We start from the raw sequence: 26,278 nt of genomic DNA on the forward strand, positions 1-26,278 counted from the left end.
ATGTCTTGCTTTTGTGGTTTAAAAATGCCTGTGATCAGAATGGGACGTGCAGATTTCAATTGCAGGTCATTTGCAATGTATTAGTTTCCAAAAGTCATTTTATATCCATAGTTTCAATAAACTGCACAGTACTTTTAAATGTATACTGTAACTTCAATGAAATGCATTTATGTCATATATATCATATGATATATAATATATATAATATATATATATATATATATATATATATATATATAACATATTGTATATTGTAATAAGATTGGCCGTTATTCGGGTTCATCTAAGAATGTGACATAAAATAAAAAAATAAATCAAACAAACAAACAAAAACAAACAAACACCTAGCTCCCTCAGATCACTCACTAAACATATGCAGGTCCCTGACTGACTTGCAAGACAGCTAAGCTGCTTACTTGACATATAACATGAAAATACACACTAACAGATTTCATAAAAAACCAAACACAGGTTTTTACCTCACCATAACACCTCAGGCTCCTCACTCTACAGCCACACCGTTCTGAGTAAACTGGCTGCTTTCCTTAAATACCCTGCACCTGGCTCTACTTTACAATGCTAGCCAGGTGCAGGGGATAATTAACAATAAAACAATTAACACAATTAAACAAACAAATTAACCAAAAGCAATTAAATCGAACAAAACGTACATTTTCATAAGTTTTTAGACAGGGGGAATCTGATCCTCCCCCTGTACCCATCTTACTCTCTCTCTCTCTCTCTCTCTCTCTCTCTCTATATATATATATATATATATATATATATATATATATATATATATATTATATATATATATATATATATATATATATACACAGTTCTGGAAAAAATTAAGAGACCATTGCAAATTGTTCTTAAATCAGCATCTCTACATGTATGGCTGCCATTCCATTTCAGTGTCTGTTGAATTCCAACACAGGCACACCTCATTCTACTGAATGAGGTACTTATTAGGGGATCACCTGAACCAAATCTTATTTAACGGAAAAGTATAAAAACCACTCCTGTGGTCATCACTATCCTCTTGCAATAGGACCAGCTGGATGGCAAAACAGTGCTAGTAGTACCTCAAAAGTAATTGGAATCAAAAAATAACTACTGACCATGCCCAAAGAGTTGAAAAGGAAAGTTTTGAGTGAGGAAAAGAAGGGTTCAATTCTGGCTTTACTGGCAGAGGGATACAGTGAGTGTCGGGTTGCTTCCATCCTTAAAATTTCAAAGACGGCGGTTCATAAGAACAAGGCCAAGCAGCACACATTGGGGACAACAAAGCTACAGACCGGCAGAGGGCGAAAACGACTCTCCACTGACCGGGATGACCGCCAACTCATTCGAATGTCACTCAGCAACCGTAGGATGACATCAAGTGACCTACAAAAAGAATGGCAAACGGCAGCTGGGGTGAAGTGTACGGCGAGGACGGTTCGAAACAGGCTCCTAGGGGCAGGGCTGAAGTCGTGCAAAGCTAGAAAAAAGCCCTTCATCAATGAGAAGAAAAAAAGAGCCAGGCTGAGGTTTGCAAAAGACCATAAGGATTGGACCGTAGAGGACTGGAGTAAGGTCATCTTCTCTGATGAGTCCAATTTTCAGCTTTGCCCAACACCTGGTCGTCTAATGGTTAGACGGAGACCTGGAGAGGCCTACAAGCCACAGTGCCTCGCACCCACTGTGAAATGTGGTGGAGAATCGGTGATGATCTGGGGGTGCTTCAGCAAGGCTGGAATCGGGCATATTTGTCTTTGTGAAGGACGCATGAATCAAGCCAAGTACAAGGTTGTCCTGGAAGAAAACTTGCTTCCTTCTTCTCTGACAATGTTCCCCAACTCTGAGGATTGGTTTTTCCAGCAGGACAATGCTTCATGCCACACAGCCAGGTCAATCAAGGTGTGGATGGAGGACCACCAGATCAAGACCCTGTCATAGCCAGCCCAATCTCCAGACCTGAACCCCATTGAAAACCTCTGGAATGTGATCACGAGGAAGACAGATGGTCACAATTCATCAAACAAAGCCGAGCTGCTTGATTTTTTGCGCCAGGAGTGGCATAAAGTCACCCAACATCAATGTGAAAGACTGGTGGAGAGAATGCCAAGACGCATGGAAGCTGTGATTGAAAATCAGGGTTATTCCACCAAATATTGATTTCTGAACTCTTCCTAAGTTAAAACATTAGTATTTTGTTGTTTAAAAATGAATATGAACTTATTTTCTTTGCATTATTCGAGGCCTGACAACACTGCATCGTTTTTGTTATTTTGACCAGTTGTCATTTTCTGCAAATAAATGCTCTAAATGACAATATTTTTATTTGGAATTTGGGAGAAATGTTGTCAGTAGTTTATAGACTAAAACAAAAATGTTCATTTTACCCAAACACATGCCTATAAATAGTAAAACCAGAGAAACTGATAATTTTGCAGTGGTCTCTTAATTTTTTCCAAAGCTATATATATATATATATATATATATATATATATATATATATATATAATATATATATATATATATATATATATACCTATTATCCCCCTCTCCGATTTCCTAATGTAAGGGTCTTGCGGTGCCTTCCCTAGGTCCTGGTCCTACTCCACGGGAGGGAGGGACCACGGATTGACGCTTTTATGAATGAATGCCACCTGCCTGCGAAAACCCATTTTGTTTGTGTGTGTTCACAAGTGTTTTGTTTAATCCGTAAATGGCTTAGCCATCTGCTGTTAAGTAGCGCTGTGTAAAAAGTTTAGTTAGCGCTGCAAACTGGAGTTAGGTTAAGTGTTTGTTTTTGTTTTGATCTGCGTTCCTTTTATTTTTGTACATAATAAGTACTGCACGGATGTTCTTCAAAACTAATTGTTTTGTCTAGGTCTGCTTTTAAGGGGCCACAAACCTTGAAAATTAACATTGTCCAAAAGTGTTTGGAACTTATAACCTTGATAATATATATATATTATATAATAAAAAATATATATATATAATATAATATATATATTATCGTATATATATATATATAAACATGTAATGCATTTAATTTTGTTCAGTTTTTACATTTCTTTATTTTCATAATTGCATCAGTCTTCACAACTTGGATTCTCCAACATATCCGCTCGCTCATTTGCATAGCATCAGTTTTTCATGTGAAAGTGGTGGGTAAACTTATATTTAGAACTACATTATGAGAAATTCTCATATGAGAAAATCATTCCATGTTGATAACAACTTGGTTATCCCACCAAATAAATAGTACATTTTGTAAATATTAGAAAAGGAGTGTAGTTCATTTTGTCGTTATCAATCTATTTGTATATTGAAGTGCCCTTTTATTATTACTTTGAAAATAGAAAAAACGGCCATACCTTTGTCACAGGCTGTGCAGTTGTACGGTTCTCCCCCACTGCATTGTTTGCATGTGTGGTGGCACAAACGACACTGTCCATTTAACTGATACTTCCCCTTGGAGCAAACAATAATACAATGGCCATCATCAAAGTACCTAAGGATGAAAACAAAAAAAAAATAGACTTCAGTAACATTTCACGGTATCACCTGTAACTATTATACATTCAGTAGTGCTAAACTCAGAAATAAGAGAGAGAGAGAGAGAGAGAGAGAGAGAGAGAGAGAGATGGTCTGGTATAAATGGAGGACATATGTTTTGTTGCTCCATTGCTCCTTTATTATGTTATCTATGTAGAGACAGTAGCCCACTGGCTATATGTGTATAGGATTGATACTAAAGGTGAGTTGGTATACCAGTTTTGCAGTTTACCGCGGTTAAGTACATTAGCAGGGGTTTTAAGCCAGGATACACGACCCCTGGGGGTACTTAGGGTCGTAGTGGGCATGCAGGATGACTCAGAAATGCTTAAAAGAAAATAATAATCTTGAATTGATTTTTACTGTATTTTATATTATTGCTAAACCACTGTGCATAAATATTTCATTTTTGTTTAGCAGTTCAAAGTTTACAGTCTTATAGTTTCAAAATGATCATCCACGTATATGCAGGCGTGATTTGGATTGAGAGTTTCCTCTCTAATTAAACAACTGTGCACTTTGATAAAGGTTCTACCAGGTGGTATTTGACTTTCGTTACAGCCCTCATCAGTCGCGGTCAAGGTCAACTACCACATGATAAAGCCTTCATCGAGATTGCACTATCACTATTAATAAGGAATTTTTGTCATTCTTTTCTTAAAAAAAAAAAAAAAAAAAAAAAAAAAAAAAACCACATTGAAACCTATATTTACCTTGCACTTGTAATGATTTGTCGGTTAGTTCCAAAAGTGTGTCTTTGGATTTGAAGAAATTATATTAAAATGTTAAAAGAGAGAAGTATGTTCTGCCAACACTGAAGGATATATTGACACGGCTAGCTGGAAGTATCGTGTTTTCTAGTTTAGAGGCAGCAAGCAGATTTTAGGAAGATTCCACTGGAAGAAAAGAGTGCAAAATGGACTACTTTCATCACTCCACTAGGGAGACACTACTTTGGGAGGCTACCATTTGGCATCACCTCAGCACCTTAGATATTTGAACATAAAATGGCTGAGCTGCTATGTGACCGTGAAGGCACTGTTGTCTACATGGACGCCATCCTTGTGTTAGGAAACACAGGAACACGACATGAGACTTAATAAAGTAATGGAGGCTATTCGACCTTCAGGGTTGAAATTCAATGAAAAAAAGTGAAAACTGCGATATGTACAAATAGAGGAGTGCCTCACTAGAGTGCCATCTTCAGAAAGATTCTACCAGTATCTATGTGGACTGGAGTCAGATTACAAGTCAATAGTAACACTAATAAACAGCAAGGACCTTGACAAAGCACCAATTTGATGTCAACACCTACTGATCAGATTGATGAAGTTCAAAACAAGTGCTGAATATGTGCCAAGGAAGAAATTGCTCACAGCTGACATGCTAAGGCACTCAAGGAAATGCAAAGAACCATCAGAATTAGAGGCAGAAATACAAGCATAGTTTAACGCTATAGAAGAACATCGACATGGGAGAAAATCTGTACAAAAACAGATTAAACAGGACACACCGAGCGACAGTCAGCTGCAGTGTGTGTTGAATTATACAAGAAATGGGTGGCCTATTTTAGAGATGTAGCTGCACCAGCAAAGGGATACTGCAGAAAGGGGACATCTAAGCGAATTGAACAAATTTATAAAACATTGAAGCTAGATTGTTATTCCCTGCAGTATGAGAACAGATATGAAAAGATACATCAAGGCATAACCAAATGTAAGAGCAATATAAACAATCAGTTTAGTGGCCAGGGATCACAACAGATGTGAAAGAAAAAGTCCTGTTATGCCAATACTGCAATGAAAACAAGCCAAGTAAATGCAAAGAACCCCTCATCACAATCCAGCTGCTTGAGCTACCATGGCAGAATCTAGCTGTGGATCTGTGCAAATACAAAGGGAGGAATTCAATTATTGTTGCTGACTTCTTCGCACGATAGCTGGAGATTTTGGACTTACGGAAGATGAACAGTGAAACGGTGATCTCAACGCTGAAGGGTATATGTGCCAGATTTGCAATACTGGAATCAATAGTAATACTAACTGATAACGGACCACAGTTTACTGCTTGGCAGTTCAAAGAGTTTGCAATTGAGTATGACTATGAGCATGTGAGTTCTAGTCCATACTATCCACAGGACAACAGCCAGAGCTAATGCAAGAAAGCCCCAGCAAGACTAATGATGGGATGAAGAATTTACACCACAGTCCAAACATTATAGAAAAAATGTTATCCCAGGGTGGCCTGAAGGATACAAGGATGCAAAAGCAAAACAGCTATGAACAGTACTAAAATAGGAAACATTCTGGATAGCTAAACATTGTTAAGACAGATCATGAAAAAGAATGGTGTAAAACCGGAATCGTCCAAGACACATGCACAACACCATGCTCATATATTATCCAGACAGAGCAAGGAAACACTCTGAGGAGAATAGGAGATTATGAATAAAGAGAAAGGACACTTGTTGACAGCTGAGGGACAACATGCATGTAGAAGAAATGCAAGCTCCTAGTGTGAGCACCAGCCATCAGATACAACTGAGTGTTTAAACACCAAAAGAATGCATTGCCAAAGGGAGGCAATAGAGTCATCAAGGCCAAGCCCAGTCCCTGTAGGCCTTATAGTAACCAGTTTGGATGCATTATTAAGCCAACTGAATGCTTAATTATTTGGAAACAATTTGCTTTAAGCACTACATATTAGGCATTTATTATGTATTTATTTGTGACTAAATAGCACATAATATATCCTGTATAGCCTCCTAATAACGGTTTGCTAGGTACTTATTATGCTTATTATCAAACATGCCTTACTAACAGGTTACTGGACATTTATAAATGATTTGCATGCCTTATACTGAAGTAAAGACTGTTCTTGACCATATTAGGTCCTACTGGCTACTTGTATATGATTAATATCTTGGTAATAAAGCAGCAAAATAAAGTGGACCATGCATGGATAACACTCTATCCCAGAGATGGACTTTGTTTCCAATAAAGGGCTTATTAGGAGGATATTGGTCACTAAAATGTTCTGCAGCCCCCATTCTGAAGTGAAGGTTTAATTTTCATTAATTAAGAGCTTATTAGAAGCATATAGGTCATTAATAAAGGGTTTTGCAGCCTCTATTCTAAAGTGAAGGCTTCTTTTACATTACTTAACAAAATGCACAAAGAAGCAATTATCACAGTGCATTTTAATCAGTTGTGTAACCTGTATACTGAAGTGGACTCCAGGCATCCCATGAAGCTCTTACTCACAGTAATGGGCATGACAAAAAAAATAAATAAATAATAAGTTGAAGTAAAAAAGAAAGACAAAATCATTTTAATTAGGATTTTTTTTTTTAAAGAAGTTATGAGCTGTGTACATAACTGCAATTAAATCAATCTAATTACATTTTTTTAAAATCAGAAAATAATAAAAAATTTTCATAGGGCCCTAATTGTTAATGTTAATTTCTGATGTTAAAGCTGAAAATTGTGTTAGAAATCACGTTCAAAACCCCCATTTCTGTAATGTTAATAATACCAAATATGGACAAAATAAATAGTACTTTGTTTAAATGTCCAATGTTATTGCAAATGTTATCTCTTAACAAGAGGGCATGGCCTTAAGAAAAAAAAAAGAAAGATTAATTAAACATTGCACCAGTTGGTGCTGTATCTTTTTAGGAATGCAGAATGTGTTTGACCTTTTTTGGAAAAAATATTTCCAATTTAAGATTGCATGTTTTACTGGGAAAATAATTATATAACAATTTGTCAGTATATATATATATATATATATATATATATATATATATATATATATCATATATATATATATATATACCTTAGTTTTACCTTATTAAATTCTTTTTGCTACCCTACTGACCAACAAAAAAAAAAAATCCATAATGTAAAAGTGAAAAATAAAATCTACAAATTGTTCTAAATTAATTACAAATACAAAACAGAAAATAATTGATTGCATAAGTATTCACCTCCTTGAGTCAATATTTGGTAGAGGCACCTTTGGCAGCAATTACAGCCATGAGTCTATTTGGATACATCTCTACCAGCTTTGCACATCTCGACACTACAATTTTTGTTCATCCTTCTTTGCAAAATTGCTCAAGTTCCATTAAGTTGGATGGGGACATTTGGTGAACAGAAATTTTCAACTCTTTCCACATATTCTCAATTGGATTGAGGTCCAGGCTTTGACTGGGCCACTCCAGGACATTGACCTTTGAGGCCAAAAAGCTCTGTTTTGGTCTCAATAGACCATAGAATCATCTTCCATTTGGTCTCAAGAGTCTCCCGCATGCCTTCTGACAAACTCTAGCTGAGATTTGATGTGAGTTTTTTTCAACAGTGGCTTTCTTTTTGCCACTCACCCATAAAGGTCAGTTTTGTGAAGCACCCGGGCTATTGTTGCTGCATGCACAGCTCAGCTGTGGGAAACTGTAACTCCTTTAGAGTCGCCATAGGCCTCTTGGTGGCCTCCCTGACTAGTGCCTTCCTCGCCTGGATACTCAATTTTTGAGGATGGCCTGTTCTAGATAGATTCACAGTTGTTCCATATTCTCTCCATTTCTTAATAATGGACTTCACTGTGCTCTGGGGGACATTCAGTGCCTTGGAAATGTTGTTATATCCTACACCTGATTGGTGCTTTTGAAGAACCTTATTCTGGATTTGCTTTGAATGTTCCTTTGTCTTCATGATGTAGTTTTTGTTAGGAAATGTACTAGCCAGCCGTAGGACCTCCCAGAGACAGGTATATTTAACCTGAAATCATGTGAAACTCCTTAATTGCACACAGGTGGATTCCACTCAACTAATTATGTGACTTCTAAAGACAATTGTTTGCACCAGAGCTTATTTAGGTGTGTCATAGCAAATGGGGTGAATACTTATGCAATCAATTATTTTCTGTTTTATATTTGTAATTCATTTAGAACAATTTGTAGATTTTATTTTTCATTTTGACATTATGGACTTTTTTTGTGTTGATCAGTGGCAAAGACTCCTAATTAAATCCATTTTGATTCCATGTTGTAACACAATCAAATGTGGAAAAGTCCAAGGGGGGTGAATACTTTTGATAGCCACTGTATATACATTACTGTGAAAAAATATTTGCCCTCTGTCTGATTTTCTGCATTTTTGCATATTTTTGACACTGAATGTTATCAGATCTTCAACTATAATCTAATATTAGATAAAAGGCACCCTGAGTGATCAAATAACATAAAATTTCAAAACTTATTTCATACATTTATTAAAGAAAGTTATGCAACACCCAATGCCTCCGTTTTAAAAAAAAGTAATTGCCTCCTTAGACTCAATAACTGGTTACGCCACCTTTAACAGCAATAACTGCAACCAAATGCTTCCTGTAGTCATTGATCAGTCTTTCACAGCGCCCTGGAGGAATTTTGGCCCACCCCTTCATGCAGAACTGCTTCAACTCAGTGACATTTGTGGGTTTTCGAGCATAAACTGCTTGTTTCAGGTCCTGCCACAACATCTCAATGGGGTTTAGGTCTGGACTTTGACTAGGCCATTCCAAAACTTTAAATTTATTGTTCTTCAACCATTCTGATGTACACTTATTTGTTTCAGATCATTGTCTTGCCACCTGACCCAGCTGCGCTTCAGCTTCAGCTCATGGATGGATGGCCTGACATTCTCCTGTAGAATTCTCTGATACAGTGCAGAATTCATTGTTCCTTCAATGATGGCAAGTCAACCAGGTCCTGATGCAGCAAAGCCTCCCCAAATCATGACACTACCACCACCATGCTTGACCGTAGGTATGAGGTTCTTACAGTGAATGCAGTGTTTGATTTTCGCCAGACATAACTGGGCTCATGTTGGCCAAAAAGTTCCACTTTTGACTCACCTGTCCATAGGACATTGTTTACATTATTACTTGCAGCTGCCTCTCGTTTACCTTTCAAATCAATACGGTCTTACAACAGAGTCTCGCTTCTTTCCAGGCTGACCCACTTCCCTGACCCGGAAACAAACTGTCAGGCCAGCCCTTCCAGATACTTCTCGGGAGAAAGATTCATCACCAGAACTCATATCTCCATCACATGGAGTCATGAACACTGACCTTAGCCGAGGCGAGAGAGGCCTGCTGATCCATGGATGTTGTTCTAGGGTTCTTTGTGACTTCCTGGATGATTTTACGCCTTGCTCTTTGAGAGATTTTGGCAGGACAGCCACTCCTCGGAAGATTCACTATTGTCCCAAACTTTCTCCATTTGGACAATATGGCTCTGACTGTGGTTTGGTGGAACCCCAGAGCCTTAGAAATGGCTTTGTAACTCTTTCAAGACTGATAGGCATCAACAACTTTTTTTCTGGAGGTCTTCAGGAATTTCTTTTGACCTTGGCATGATGTGCCTCTAGAACCTGTGTGCTGACAACTTCACTCTGATGGTAACGGCCTAAATTAGTCAGAAATTATACTGGGCAGGGCTGGCCCAAATCAGGACTGATTGTTAACCAAAGTATTCAAACAGCTGACCCTAATTATCCCTTTAATTGGGTTGAGTTAACTAGGGGGGTGTCACAAAGATGGCTGAGTGGTGAAGTCAGAACCAGGAAATGAATACACAGAGACAGGACAGATGAGGTGAAATGATGAAGACGCTTGCTTGCGCTGGTTTATTGAAAATAAAAGGTTTGAACAAACAGAAGAGAGAACATGGCACTTCACGCCAAAATAAATAGAAAAACAAAAATGGACTAACACTTAACAAAACGGTGAGCAGATAGACACACTAACAAACACGTTGAGTTTTAAATAAACAAGTATCGTGCTGGTCCCACCAGCATGTAATAGCAATTGAAATCAAACTCCTACTTGGTTTCTCCTCCTCTGTCTCCCGTTCCCTACTCACCGAACACCGAACAACCCCTAGTGAGTAAAACGTGCATCTAAATATGCTGTTGTGTTGGGATTCAATTTCCAATTATTTATTCACTTGAATCCCAGCATGAGAATTAATTAATTGCAACCTTGTGCTCACATATTAAATACTTTAAATGCAGGTGAAGTGATCTACAATCCCGTGCCTAAATACGATTATACATTTTTAAACACACGTGAAACAGAGACCCATTTATATCCCATTTACCAATGCCTATACACCAACATTTAACACACACACACAACATATAACAGAAAATACACACAGGGGCAGGGCACTTTGTCACATATACCCCCACCCCTGTGCAAAGCACACAAGGCCTCAATGGCCACCTCCCCCCTTAAAAGCCCAAAAGTCCAGCACAAAATCCTGGGCCAGGACCAGAGGCTTCAAGGGGCCCACAGGTCGTAAGGGTGTCAGCAACAATGCTGACAGCGGGGTGGCATACTCCTGCCACTCTTTTGCTTCTGGTGGCAATGCCGGCAGCTTCCCAGCTGACAGCAGAAATGCCATCAGCAGAGACATTAATAGTCCCCAGTCTGGCTCCTCCATCTGGGGTAGTCCTGGTAGCGGAAAGGCTGCTTGGGGGGTGGTCTCCTGACCTCCCCCCTTCTTCGTAGCTGACAGCTCCCCTTGATGGGGCTCCAACCACAGTACTTCCGGCAGCGAAAGTGCTGCAATGGTAGCAGGTCTCCCCCACGATCTCCGGCAGTGAAACTGCTGCTGGGGTTGGTGGTCTCCAGACCTCCCCTAAGATCTCTGGCAGCAAAACTGCTGTGGAGAAAGGTAGTCTCCTGACCTCTCCCCCCTTTATTGCCGGCAGCTCCCTCTGGGAGGACTCCAGTCACCAGTACTACTGCAGCGAAATTGCTGCGGGTAAAGTTGGTCTCCCGACCTCTCCCCCCTTTTTCATAGCCGGCAGCTCCCTCTGGTGGGGCTCTGGCCACACTGACCCCTGCGGCCAAGCAGAGCCAACTGCGACCCCTGGCGAAGCAGTTCCAGCGACCCCAGGAGATGCGGAGCGGCTAGCAACCCCAGACAATGCAAAGCGGCTGGCAGCCCCAGGCGATGTGGAGTGACAGGCAACCCCAGGCGATGCGGAGCGACAGGCAACCCCAGGCGATGCGGAGTGACAGGCAACCCCAGGCGATGCGGAGCGACAGGCAACCCCAGGCGATGCGGAGTGACAGGCAACCCCAGGCGATGCGGAGCGACAGGCAACCCCAGGCGATGCGGAGTGACAGGCAACCCCAGGCGATGCGGAGCAACAGGCAACCCCAGGCGATGCCAGGCAGGTATCCTTGGACGAAGCATGGCAGGCATCATTGGGCGAAGTGTGGCAGCAGATGCTCTGCACTGATGAGTCAAAATTTGAAATATTTAGCTTTAGCAAAAGGCAGTTTGTTCGCCAAAGGGCTGGAGAGCGGTACACGAATGAGTGTCTTCAGGCAACAGTGAAGCATGGTGGAGGTTCCTTGGAAGTTTGGGGCTGCATTTCTGCAAATGGAGTTGGGGATTTGGTCAGAATTAATGGTCTCCTCAATGCTAAGAAGTACAGGCAGATACTTATCCATCATGCAGTACCATCAGGGAGGCATCTGATTGGCCCCAAATTTATTCTGCAGCATGACAACGACCCCAAACATACAGCGAAAGTCATTAAGAACTATCTTCAGCGTAAAGAAGAACAAGAAGTCCTGGACGTGATGGTATGGCCCCCACAGAGCCCTGATCTCAACATCATCGAGTCTGTCTGGGATTACATGAAGAGGGCGAAGCAACTGAGGCTGCCTAAATCCACAGAAGAACTGTGGTTAGTTCTCCAAGATGTTTGGGCCAACCTACCTGCCGAGTTCCTTCAAAAACTGTGTGCAAGTGTACCTAGAACAATTAATGCTGTTTTGAAGGCAAAGGGTGGTCACACCAAACATGGATTTGATGTAGATTTTTTTTCTGTTCACTCACTTTGCATTTTGTTAATTGATAAATATAAACTATTAACATGTCTATTTTTGAAAGCATTCTTACTGTACAGCATTTTTAATTATATATATATATATATATATATATATATATATATATATATATATATATATATATATATATATATATATATATATATCCTAATTAAAAAGGATTTTTGACTTTTTTTATTTTTTCTCATATGTTCATTAATGTGAGTAAGAGCTTGTGACAGAGATCGAATGACTCTTGGATAAATTACGTTAATTCAAGAGCCTTATGGAAAACACCTGTAAATAATAAATGATGGAAGTGAGTAAGCAGCATGTTTCACTTCATTTGTAAAAATCCCATGTGTTTGACCCGCAACCAAAAGTCCAGTTTAACACACCAACACTAAACACAAAATACATACACATTTCTTAATGATAGTGAATAAGTGCTACTGATAGTCTATTAAAAAACAGACAACAGTTAACAAACACTAACAGACACAAGACAAAAAACTTACGGTTCACAATATGGCAACACAGACTCCTTCTCGTTTTAAAACACTAACCATTTACCAAGGAACAGATCATTTACACTACGCCCCCCTATTTATACCCTCGCTCATGACCCCTAGGTTAACGAGTGCATTCTCTCCACCAATCCTCGGATGCCACGCCGTCTCCTGTCCGAGTCATTGAACTTGGGGGCCGTAGCTTAGCCCCCTTCCTAAATGACTGACTACCACCTACCCTAAGGATTTAATTGTCATGCAATTTGATTAAGGGTACTCTTTTCCTTTTATATAGTGCTCTCACAGGTCAGGAGGGAGACCTAACACCAAGAATCATTCGATCTCTGTCACAGAGCTTCACAAGGTGCCTGGAGTCTTCACTTCAGTATACAGGTTGCACAACTCATTAAAGATTATAATTAATGGTTATAATTGCTTCTTTGTGCATTATTTTTTAGATCAAAGCTGTATTAATGACATATGCTGCTAATAAGTTCTTAAGTAATGTAAAAGAAGTCTTTACGTCAGAATAGGGGCTGCAAAAATCTTTATTAATAAACTATATGTTTCTGATAAGCTCTTAACCACTTCAACTCCAGATGTAAAAATTAAGCCCCTTCCCAGGTACCAGATTTTGAAAATAATAATAATATAATAATGTTTTCAAACCTGTAATTGCTGTAAAATGTTAACATATGATGAATAAAACATAAATAAATGACCTAAACTGTGTTTTTCATTAACCCTTTATGCTCCTGTGTACTACTTATTTTAAAATTTTTGTTTAAACAATGAAAACAAAAACTTTGCAAATAACAACAATAATCAATAAACACTAATCAAATAAAAATCAAACAATATCAAAATGTGTGTTGTTTATCGAAATGTTCAATACAACAGAAACCGGGGTTGCCTTCACAACCACTGAGTATTGTTCTTGTGTCCTTTCTTTTGATTTCATTTTTGTAGCAGACCCTGCACCTTTTTTGTCGTCTCTGCTTCCCTTGTGTTGGACTGATAGTCACAAATGCGTGTACAGGGCTACTTTGTGCAGGCATTGTGATGGATCTCGCTGCTTTATTGCCTTGTACCCAGTACTGTGTTTTGATAGTATTTCGTCACAGCACTGCCATTTCAAACCAAACAGCTTCCCGTTTGCAGCTGGCTTACCTGTAAAGTAGCAGCATGCTCTTTTGTTGGAACAGTCACGAAGGTAAGTGATTAGCTTTTCAGGAACAAAAGCCAAAAAGCACTCCAACGGAGAATGCAAACTCTCAAGTGTAAACAGGTGCAAAATCAAATGATGGAGGACTGGCATCATGGTAGGTGATCAATAATAAACACCCAGTCCCCTGCTGTTCTAGCCTCCATGTCCTCTTCATCCTCATCACTGAGTGATAAGTCAGCATCACTGTGACATTGGTATTGAAATCCTCCGAACCAACTTTGAAATCATCACTCCCATTGTCCCTGTCCATGTCCGTTGCCACGTTTAGCTTTCACTAAAAACTATATAAATTACATCTAAACAAGCACAACTAATAATAAAACAAAACAATATATATATTATATATATATATATATATATATATATATATATATTATATATATATATACACACACACACACACACACACACACACACACACACACACACACACACGTAAGTTGAATGGCTTCCCGCAAATATACTTCAGTCTTCTAAACACCCACAACTAGATTGGAATCTCTACATGACATTTATTGGATACCAATAATGTCACCTGACACTCCCCCGAATTTCACTGCGCATTCCACAGGACTAGCGCTGTTTTAGAGAATGAAACCTGAAATGCTAAACTGAGAAACCGATCATAGAATAGAATAGAATGGGAAACTTGACGTACGCACGTACGGTACTGTAAGTGGGTTTTCAGTTGATGTACGTGCGTACGTCATGGTGTTGAAGTGGTTCATTAATGACAATGAAACCTTCACTTCAGAATAGGGGCTGCAAAACCCTTTATTAGTGACCAACATATTCCTAATAAGCCCTTTAATGGAAACAAAGGCCAGCTCTGGGATAGAGTATTATCCATGCATGGTCCACTTTGTTTTGCTGCTTTATTGCCAAGGTATTGATTATATACAAGCAGCCAGTAGGACCTACGATGGCCAAGAACATTCTTCACTTCAGTGTAAGGCATGCAAATCCTTTGTTAATGTCCAGTATCCTGTTAGTGAATAAGCATATTAAGTACGTAACAACCCCTTATTAGGAGGCTATACATGATGCATTATTTGCTACGAAGTCACAAGTAGGTACATAATAAATGCCTAATATGTAGTGCTTAAAATAAAGTGTTACCAGAAATTTAGATTGGGAAAGGACCCCATGGGACAGAATAGTCCTCGTCTGATATCTGAAGTGGGCTTCTAGGACTGTGATCGTGTAAACACAATAAAAAAGCACTTTGTTTTGATGACTCACAAGGCCACCATACTTTGCGCACAGGCTTGAAACAGATCACTGAATACTGATAGTTTTTTGTGTGTGTGATGTCACTGAGAGGGGCATTAGTAGAGGGTGGAGAGAGTTTTGGCAGCATGGAGAGAAAACACATCACAGCCTGCTTTAGAGAAACTTGTAAGAAAGTTGGAAAAATGCTGTAAATCCGATGTATGTGACATAGATATATTAGAACATTTATAAATATCAAGAAATGAGTGGATATAAGCAGATACTATTTTACAAACAAAATATATCATGTTTTTTCCTATTACTGATAATAATGGAATGAATAACTATTATTTTATTTTTAAATATTTATTTTGAGAAAATAATCAAGATTAGAGTCCATTATTGCTTATAAAGCCCCTGAGAATAAATGTGTATTATGTCAATGCAATCACTGAGGTGAAACAATATTTTTCAACAAAACTTTCAGGAAGTAAGGTCCCTCACAGAATAACATGCTTTTATACATGTATCTCTAAACAGAATAACGAAATCTAAATAATAATAATAATAATAATAATAATAATAATAATAATAATAATAATAATAATAATAATAATAATAATAATAAAGAAAATATTGTGTTTAAAAAAAGTTTTAAAGTTTGTATGGTTTCTGAAGTGCTTTATAATATTCCCCGGAGTGTTCTGAAAAAAAAAGGACACCATTTCCAAGCTGTTACGTAAAAAAATAGATTTTTTGTGAATTTTTATAGCAAGAGAGTCAAAGACAGCCAAAAAATGTCTGGTCCTGGGGGAGCATCCCACTGAAAAATGCTTGGTCCTGAAAGGGTTAAAAGGGGGAGATGTGATGGAATGCTACTGTTTGAATTACAGATGCTGATAAAATTGTATGGTTTGAATACGCAGGCCATCTTTGACCTGTGATGCGGCCTGTAATATAGTGCTAAAGAAAATAAACATGTTTGTTTTTCCCTGAGCACATCGCCACACATACTGCTACAGAAGAGAACGGAGTTATGTATAACTCATGAGACACAATAAAAGTCTTAAGACAAACTCCCAAAAATGCTATGTGTCCATGTGTTTGTCATTGTATACTACAGTATAATACAGCCTACATCATTTTAAAACAACTCATTAGTATATACTGTAGAATAGTCATTTTTATATTGATAGCTAGATTTTATTATATAATATCCATATTATTTTACAATATAGGGACTTACCTTGTTGGTGTACAACTAAGACACTGATTTGTATCTGGTCCTGTACACTTATAGCAGGTTGCAGCACAGAGATGACATTTTCCAGAATCATCTATGTATTCTCCTAGCAAACAGAAAATTTAGGCAACAAAAGTTTAGTATTTAGTTTTTAAAATTAAATAAAAATATTGAAGCAAAATAAAATCAATATTTCCTTAGCAGGTGGTATACATATGTTAACATTTAGATTTTACGTTAGGAATCCCACTCCCCACAACATGCTTTAACTACTATTGCTTCACCTCAATTAATTTTCTAACCTCATATCTCTGCCTGAGTCTGCGATGAACTTGCCAAAACTAGTTTGATTAGCATCCAAACCTTTTTTTCTCAGTTATCCTGAATTAGGAGTTTAAGCCACATGCTCACTCCAAAAACAGATGCTTGAAACACACATGCAAGCTATTAAAAACATGAAATAAAAAGAAATAAAGACTGTAAAATATGAAACTGTAATACAGATATGGAAAAGCGCAAATCAAGAGATCAATGTCACTTAAGATAACAATAATAAAATATATTAGTTTCCTTAGAATAATGTTTGTCTGTATAGCACAGTGTAAAAGACAAGAGGACGTCCTTAATTCATTTATTTCCCTCTGATCCACAGCCAAGTAGATACCTAAAGACATGGAACATTTAGCAATTATGTCTGATGCATGAGGCCAGGCGGTCTGCTTTAATTGTTTTCCAACACCAGACTTTGGCAAGCAGCAATGAGTCTTGGAAAATGGAAGACCGCCCCATACATGTCAGCATGAACACATTCAGTATTGCCTGACACATGCCATAATGGCCAAGGGTAGAGTTGTTGCTGTACTGTTGACCAAAGATTATCAGTTAACAAATGCAACAATTGCTTCCACTGGTTATGTATTCTTGTAAATTAAGTAATTTCTTGGTAATATCTTATAACAATGACACTGGTAATTGCTTCCCTGTTAATATGCAGTGTTACTTAACCTGAAGATATATTATAATGTAATACTTTAAAAACATAAGGAATTATGAAGGGTCACTGTTATACCAATACAAATACAATATTTGTACATGTTCACACCAATTTTCTCCTACTCTTTCAAAGGAGAAAAGGTATTTTCAAGTGATCCCGCTTTCTAACACAGATTACTGTATAGTTGCTCATCTTCACATTTGACCTAGATGTGTTTTACTGTTTAAACAACGAACATCAGAACATAATTACAAAGCTGCCTTGCTCTAAAAATTTTTACGTAACCCGGCACCTATACTGTGAACGACAGCCCAATGGTCCATAAAACTTTGATGCTTGCCTATGTACCTCTGAATGACTATTCATACTTCACTGTTAAAAGTGATGTGCTGTCATGTACATGTAGTTGCTTGGTAAGACGTGGTGTTTCACTTCATGTCAAGATGTCATCGGTGTATACAAGTTCAATCAGTGCTTAAGATCAGAATAGATCCATGAATAAAAGGTCAATACAGATTTGTTTGAAATAACTACTGAAGGTGGGTGACCAGTAGTTATTTTAAGCCAGTTTGTCTGAAGACTTGACTGTACAGCTCAGGTTGACCCAGTAATCAATTGTGAAAAATTGTGCCAGATTTGTCATCTTTCTGACATCAACTTTCTGCTACAACACATTTCCATAGGTGTCTTGTAGTACGTGGTTGTGAAAGAAGGAAAACTTGCAACGTATCACAATGGAAAAGCTATGTGGCTTTTAAATTTGATTTATTTAACTCTCCACTATCAGATGTGAGTTTCAATTAGCCAAAATGGTACTAGATTCATAGGTGTAACTGGTAACCGTTTCTAGATTTTCTTCTTCTGTCTACCTCTAACACTTATCTGTATGGCAGAAGCCATCCTCATTTTTTAACTTTCATTTAGTGCTGTCAGTCCAGGGCTCTAGGAAAATAAAGTATATTCAAAACTTTTAAAAGTAAATGCCTGGTGGCGCCGCATATGAAGGGTATTGTCAAGATATGCTTTTTCATCCAGTCATGTAGAAATATATGTAAAGCCTCATCCTCAAGTTACAAGCAGTAGAAGCAAATGTATTATATATCATATAGGACCTGTTAATGAACTCACTGATAATAGCTGTTCCCCATTGTGTTTTTAAGATGAAAGAGGATTCACATTCCTTTAATTACCTAGCTTAAACTAATCATGGGACAGGAGCAAGGGCTCTAATAAGGCTCCATTAATTAGTGATTTTATTCAGGATTACAACATTGATGTTCTCACTTTAACTGAAACTTGGCTTGGACCGAATGACAATATTTCCATGATTGAGGCTTTACCTAACTATTCTTTTTTCCAGAAAGCTTGCTCTACTGGGCGGGGAGGTGAACTTGCTACTGTTTTCCATAGTGAACTTAGAATCAAACAGGAAAACGTTGAAGGTAATTCATTCTGCTATATATTACTGAAAGTCAAATATGATTGGATTCTTTTATTGGATGATTTTAACCTTTGTGTTGACATTGATTCTAACTCCTTGGAATTTTTGAGGCTACTGGATTCCTTAGATTATATCCTGCATGTCAAAGGTCCTACGTATAATCGTGGCCATACTTAAGATCTGGTAATGTCTCGTGGTCTAGCTGTTAAGAACATCATAATCCTAGATCTTACTATTTCTGATCATCTTGCCATTTTCTTTAGGTGAATCTACTAGTATCCACAAAGACTATGGACCGTACATTTGAATCCTTAGTAATTAATTATTTAACTGCTGTTAAGGTTGCTGATATATTGAGCTCATTACCACTCTCTAAGCTGGCTAATGCCTACAACAACACCTAGACTGGTATCTTAGATAGTGTAGCATCAATCAAAACTCAGAGATGTCTTAAAAATAGCTCATTGTGGTTCAATGATACAACTCGTAAGATGAAATATGAGGATCATAAAATAGAACGAAGATGGCGGGACTCTAAATTGCATGTTCATTACATTGCATGGAAGGGCCACCTGGTTAAATATAGAAAGGCTCTGGCTAGATCATATTATTCTAATTTAATTGAAACAAATAAAAATAATCCTAGAATTATTTTTGCTACCCTAAATAAATTAATCATTCCCCTAATAGTCCTACCCTTGACATTGGCTCCTCTCACAGCTGCAATGACTTATTATGTTGTTAAAAAAATAAAATACTAAACATCAGAAATGAGATTCCACAAACACCTTCTATTAAAGAGGACTTCAGCACAATTTTACCAACTACACCTGTTCAGGCTACTATGGGGGCTTTATCTTTGATTACCTTACAGAAACTGACAGAGCTAGTTCAACATATGAGAGCTACTACATGCTCTCTTGATCCTATTCCTACAAAACTATTACAATGTATTCTTGGTGTTATTAATACCCACATTTAATTATAAATGGTTCACTCTCCTCTGGTATAGTTCTCTCAGTTCTTAAGGTCGCTGTGTTAAAGCCTGTGCTTAAGAAACACAATTTGGACCCTAAAGTCCTCAATAACTACAGGCCAATCTCCAACCTACTATTCTTAGATAAGGTTCTAGGAAGAGGTGTTGCAATTAAATTACAAACATTTTTAACTCTTCATAATATATTAAAGAAGTTTCAGTCTGGTTTTCATGCTGCATATAGCATCGAGACAGCCCTTGTCAGAGTTGTGAATGATCTGCTGATAAGCTTTGACTTGGGCTTTCCATCAGTTTTAATTCTTCTAGTTCTAAGTGCTCCTTTGATACTATAGACCATTCCATCCTACTGAAGCACAGTAGGACTGTCTGGCCTTGTCCTATCCTGGTTCAAATCTTATCTTTCTGATTCAATTCGTTTATTGGGGAGGTGAAATCGGCAATTTATTATTATTATTTTAAATTTTTATAGAGCGCAACAGACCACAAGTGATTTCAGAGCACTATATAGGACATGAATATACAAAAAAAAAAAAAAAAAATCAGCACACATACATATACAAAAAACAGCACACAGCATAAGGTATCAGTGTTAAAACATTTGACGATACATTCTCCCGATTGAACTAGCATAGCTTGTGAATTAAGAATGTTTTTAGTTTCGTCCTAAAACTGAGAATTTCAGCGGTAAGACAGAATTCTACAGACAGTGCATTCCAAATCTGTGGAGCAAGGACCGAAAAAGTAAGAGCGCCAAAACATTTTTGTTTAAAGCGTGGCTGACACAGGGACATGGTGTGCGAGGACCTCAGTCTCCTAATAGTATTATAAACCTGCAATTTCTCAGGCAGATAGTGAGGCAGTTGCTATAAAGTGCTTTGTGAATAAAGCATGGTAATTTGAATTGTGCACGAAGCTCAATTGGGAGCCAATGCAAATCCAGTAAAATTTAATGACGATGCTATATGCCGCTATATGCCTCAGATCACTAAGTTTAGCCTCCGCCCCAGCCAACCACCAAGTTTTCTGTTTTGTCAGGGTTAAGTTTCAACCAATTGACAGATATCCAGCTATTAATATTAGAGTATTAAAGTCCTGCTCATCCCAAATTTCAAGATATAGCTAAGTATCATTGGCATTCAGGTGGAAAGATCAGTTCCCCCATCAACGTAACATAGATGTTAAACAGTAGGGGAGATAATACGGACCCCTGTGGGACTCTGCACGTGACTGGCCTGGCTGAAGAGGAATAGGGACCCATTGGAAGGGTCCAGACTGATTAATGTCAAGGAGTCCACAGGAGGACAAATGTTCTTGCAGCTGCTGAGCAGCATATTTTTCAATAAGTTTGCCTAAAAATTGAAGATTTTATATGGGTCGATAATTATTAAATGCATTATGGTCCACATTAGCTTTCTTTAACAATGGGGAAACTGATGAAAGTTTCAAGTTCTGAAGGAAGGAGCCCAGAGAAAATGATTGATTCATGATTTTTTGCAGAATAGGCCCAAAATTGAACAGCTCTGTTTGACCAGTACTGAAGGACATGGGTCGCTGTCATTGGAAGTTGTCTGTGGTGTTCCACAGGGCTCCATTCTAGGTCCCTAGTTGTTTTCATTATATATACTACCGTTAGGTGACATTATCCGCAGACATGGAGTGAACTTTCATTGCTATGCTCATGATAACCAACTTTATTTTTACCCCACTGTCAAAATGTGCAATGCAAGTATTTTTAAGCACGGCACTGGTTTGTAACAAAATGTTGTTCCAATAATTCTCATTTTATAGTAATAACGTGTGCAACGTTACATCATCGTTTTCACTGAAACGTTTGTGTTTTAAAAGAGAGTAAAGGTTTTAATGTTAACCAAACTGCTCTGCTGCCAGCTTCCCATATCCCAGTAAGGTAAACATTTCACAGATACATACTGTAACTGCTGCTACACTAAACAAATAGCGGTACAACATTGTTTTATATAATCATTTTACAGTAGTAACTAGGGACCTTAGATTACTCTTATTCCCGACAATTGAAAAAAAAAAAGTAATATATTGCATGGGCTTTACAAAGAGAGCCAGGGGTAAGAATGCAGTTTTAGAGCTTCCATCCAAATACATCTCACCAGATTTGATACAAAGAATACAAACTTAAATAAGCACCACAATTATGTGAATGTCGAAAGCAGGAATATGTAGCAAAGTTTTAAATAACATGTTTACGCAGATAATCCTGAATAATCAAAAATAAAAGAGTGTAGCATCTTTCTTTCATCTAGGCAAATTTGTTAACACCAGCCTGTAAGTCTAAGGTTTTGGCCGAACTACCAACTTACTTACTTTGCTTACAGCAAATATGTTACAAAAATAAATTAATTGATTTTCATGTGTAACATTGCCTAATCATTTCTTTCCATATAAATGCATATTATACGTTTATATATATATATATATATATATATATATATATATATATATATATATATATATATATATATAACCACCAGAATGTATCTAATACTGTAGTGCATCACCTTAAATATTACTTTCTATAAATCCACTGTGAAAAAAGACAACGATGAGTTTATAGTGTAGCTATGCAAACACGAAAATGCACAGCCCTATACACATGAGCCTAAATTTCGTTTTCAAATCTATGGTACTTTTTCTTTAGAGCATGTATAAATAATTTGCCTGGCTGGGCATAATCAATTTTAATAGTTCCCTCAAGTGAATCCCTCCTTGTTGTCTTGCTGTGTTTCATTTCTTCCATTTTCCACTTGCTGTGACAAACATGCCATATTTCCCTTTGATTCATCATGATATCAATAATATTACATTATTGTAAAAATAATAGAATGCAGTATCATTCTTTGTTGTCAATATAATCACTGGACAACAATGAGTGCCTGGACAGTGAATGAATGCCACCGACAGACGCCTGGAGACTCTGAGCGCAAGCAGTTACATCAACCGTCACAGACATCATTCTGGATCTGGGTTAGATTAGAAAAGAATGATGTTTGAAACACATTTTACTAGTCTATGAAGAAAACTTTGACCATCCTATGTGTGATTAATCTTATGTGTCTGGAGGGAGGGAGTAAAAAGGTGGAAGACATAATCTCAAGTAGATCATCGGGGGAAGGGGGGCAGCTGCCCCATCTGCCCTACAGTAAATGATGACCCTGTTAATCAGCAATTGCGACAATCAATTAACTTTATTAAAAATAAAAATAAAAATTAGTAAAAGATGTACAATTCTTTACTTTAAATCAATTAATTGTTAAATAAAGGCTGTAACTATTATACAAGGAGTATTTTGTATTAAAATATTTTTCAACAGCGGGATTCAATGCTATGACCTTAAAAACTTAAGCTAAGGGTTTATCGGTTGATCTAAATCAGGGGTGCTAAACTCCTGAAGTTCTTGGAGGGCCGCAGCGTCTTCAGGATTTTGTTCTAAACGAACTCTCAATTACTGTATTAGTCTAATTATTTGATTAATTGGACACATTTAACTCCTCTCCGGGCCTCAAAATGTTTCAGTTTGGTATATCTTGATTCAAGTACATTTTGTAAACCATCAACTGAAAAAAATTAAATATGTCAAATTAAACAAGCTTAAGTTGGAATGAAAACCAAAAGACCCTGCTGCCCTCAAGGACTGGAGTTTGACACCCCTGGTCTAAATGGAGAGCTCAGCTCATTGTTGAGATTTCAGTGATTTATCAGTCACAGTCTGGAGGTACAGTCATAGACACAAGTATTTGGTATTAAAAAAAAGTGAAAAGCCACAAAGAAATCAATATTTCTATACTTTAAGTGTTCTATTGAAAGATATACAGTACATTAAAGTAGAGATTCAGCTTCACAATAAAAATAATAATTACACAGCATGCAGAAAATGAAAAAATAACATGCAAAAACTAATTTAATACTTTGACAAAAGTATTTGGACAATCAACATATTTCATATGAAACCCATTCATTGCTAATTATTGACAATTATCATGATAAAAATCAATACCTGATGTTAATTATAGAATAAATAAGCACAGTGGGCTCTATGCATCATTGAGGCAGGCATCCCCGGGTGGTGCAAGGCAGACATCCCCGGGTGATGGCGAACTGGCATCTCAAGGCAATTGCGGCAGCCACTGTGGCCGGACGGTTTTCCCCCGTGCTCCCCTTGGCAACCTATGCTGGGGCTGGTGAGGACTGCCAGCATCCTGTCCTGGCCCTTTTATGGGTGCAGGGAGAGGAAGCTCCTGCTTCTCTCCCACTGGTGGTGGTGGAGGCAGAGGCAGCTCTTGCTCCTATTCTCCAGGTGGTGAAGGCAGCAGGGGCTCCTCCCCTTCTGGCTGCGGAGGCGGCAGGGGCTCCTCCCCTTCTGGCTGCAGTGGGGAAATAAGCAGGTATTCTCCCTCTGCTGGTGGAGGTGGGAGCGGCAAGTAGTCTTCCCACAGCCAGCACAGCAGGTATTCTCCCACGGCAAGTTGGAACCAGCAGGTATTCTCCTCTGCTGGTGGAGGTGGGAGCAAAGAGGTGGAACCAGCAGGTATTCTCCCTCTGCTGGTGGAGGTGGGAGCGGCATGGTCCCCCCACTGCTATGGAGGCTGAACCAGCAGGCATTCTCCCTCTGCTGGTGGAGGTGGGCGCGGCACGCAGTCCTCCCATGGCAGCGAAGGTGGAACCAGCAGGTATTCTCCCTCTGGTGGTGGAGGTGGGAGTGACAAGAAATCCTCCCACTGCGGTGGAGGTGGAACCAGCAGGCATTCTCCCTCTGCTGGTGGGTGCCTGGGCTGTGGACGTTCGGTCTTCCCCCTCTTGGGCTGTGGATGCACCGACTCCTCCCTTTTGGGCTGTGGACGCACCAACTCCCTCCTCTTGGGCTGTGGACACACAGACTCCCCCCTCTTGGGCTGTGGGTGTTCGGGCTCCTCCCACTCAGGCGCAGGACGTTCGGGCTCCTCCCACTCAGGCGCAGGACGTTCGGGCTCCTCCCACTCAGGCGCAGGATGCTCGGGCTCCTCCCTCTTGGGCTGTAGTGGGGGTGGGCACAACAGGCGTTCCTCTCCAGTCTTGCTAACCTCAAAACACCACTTCTCCCCCCTCATGCAAGTTAGGCAGACATCCACCTTGTCAGAGACATGATGGGGCTTGCGACCAGCCCCTCGCTCCTGCTGCTTCTGCTTCTTCCTCATCCTTCCTCACTCCACACATAATAAGAAAACGGAAAAAAAAAAACTGCAGTACCCTTTCTGCAATACCTTTTCCTGCCTGAATCCAGGAGGCGCTGGTGATCTCACTTATAACACCACGTGCAACAGGATGACGGTGAGTGGTGACATCAGGCCAGAATGCCGGAACAGAAAAAGAAACAAAGGCAGTACTGCAGGCAAAAGACGCAGCGCACTGTTTATTAAAGAACAAAAAATAAATGAAAAGTTTTAACAAAAAATAAACAGTTGCCGGCAGAGCACAGAAAAGAAAATGATGAACAAAAATAACCACAAACACAAAACACAAAACAACCCTTACGGTCCGGCTGGGCAGTATCCTTCAAAGAACCTGTATTTTTATTTGTTTATTATTATTTTTTTTTTAAACTTCTCTCTCGCTCGCTCGCTTTCGTTCCTCCTCTGAACACCCACCCAGAGTGCAGAGAGTTGCAGGTTTTTATACAGATGACCATCTCCCAATTACCAACAAATTAATCACTTAATTAAATCAGGAGATGGCCACCTTCTGCACAAGGTTTTTTTTTCTTAATTATTCCTGGCAGAGGACAAGCTGCTGCCTTGCCTCTGCCAGACCACACTCAAACAAAAACAACGTGGTGCTTCGCCGTCATATATAAATACAAAAATAACAACCACAGCTTTCGCCGATATAAATACAATAAATAAATAATAAACAAACACAAAATAAACTGCACAGGGGCAGAGGGGGAAACCTTGTTCTAAAATACACCTGAGCAGCAAACAATACGTTTTTTGCTTTCCTACCGCCCTGCTACAGTGATATACAAACGTTTTCATCCCAAATTTTGTACTTGATTATGTTAATTAAAAAATCCAATTGATGCCTATGATTAAGGAGACCAGTCATCCTGTTTTCGATGGGACAGTCCAACTTTTGGAACACTGGCCCCATTGTCCCCAGAAACTTTCTTGGGACGCTCATTTTGTCCCATTTTTTCCCTGCGCATAC

General features: G+C 38.7%; 1 protein-coding gene across 1 annotated transcript in view; it reads right to left on the reverse strand.

Moving 5' to 3' along the window:
- The window catches only part of LOC121318956 (proprotein convertase subtilisin/kexin type 5-like), a 213,500-nt gene that overhangs the window by 51,319 nt on the left and 135,903 nt on the right, over nt 1–26,278 (reverse strand). Inside the window, exons 21-22 of the mRNA XM_041256193.1 lie at nt 16,637–16,739; nt 3,372–3,508 (exon numbers count right to left, since the gene is read on the reverse strand). Coding sequence (XP_041112127.1) covers nt 3,372–3,508; nt 16,637–16,739 — 240 coding nt within the window. The remainder of the gene's footprint in view (nt 1–3,371; nt 3,509–16,636; nt 16,740–26,278) is intronic.

This window comes from Polyodon spathula, chromosome 1, assembly GCF_017654505.1.
Source record: "Polyodon spathula isolate WHYD16114869_AA chromosome 1, ASM1765450v1, whole genome shotgun sequence".
NCBI lineage: Eukaryota > Metazoa > Chordata > Actinopteri > Acipenseriformes > Polyodontidae > Polyodon > Polyodon spathula.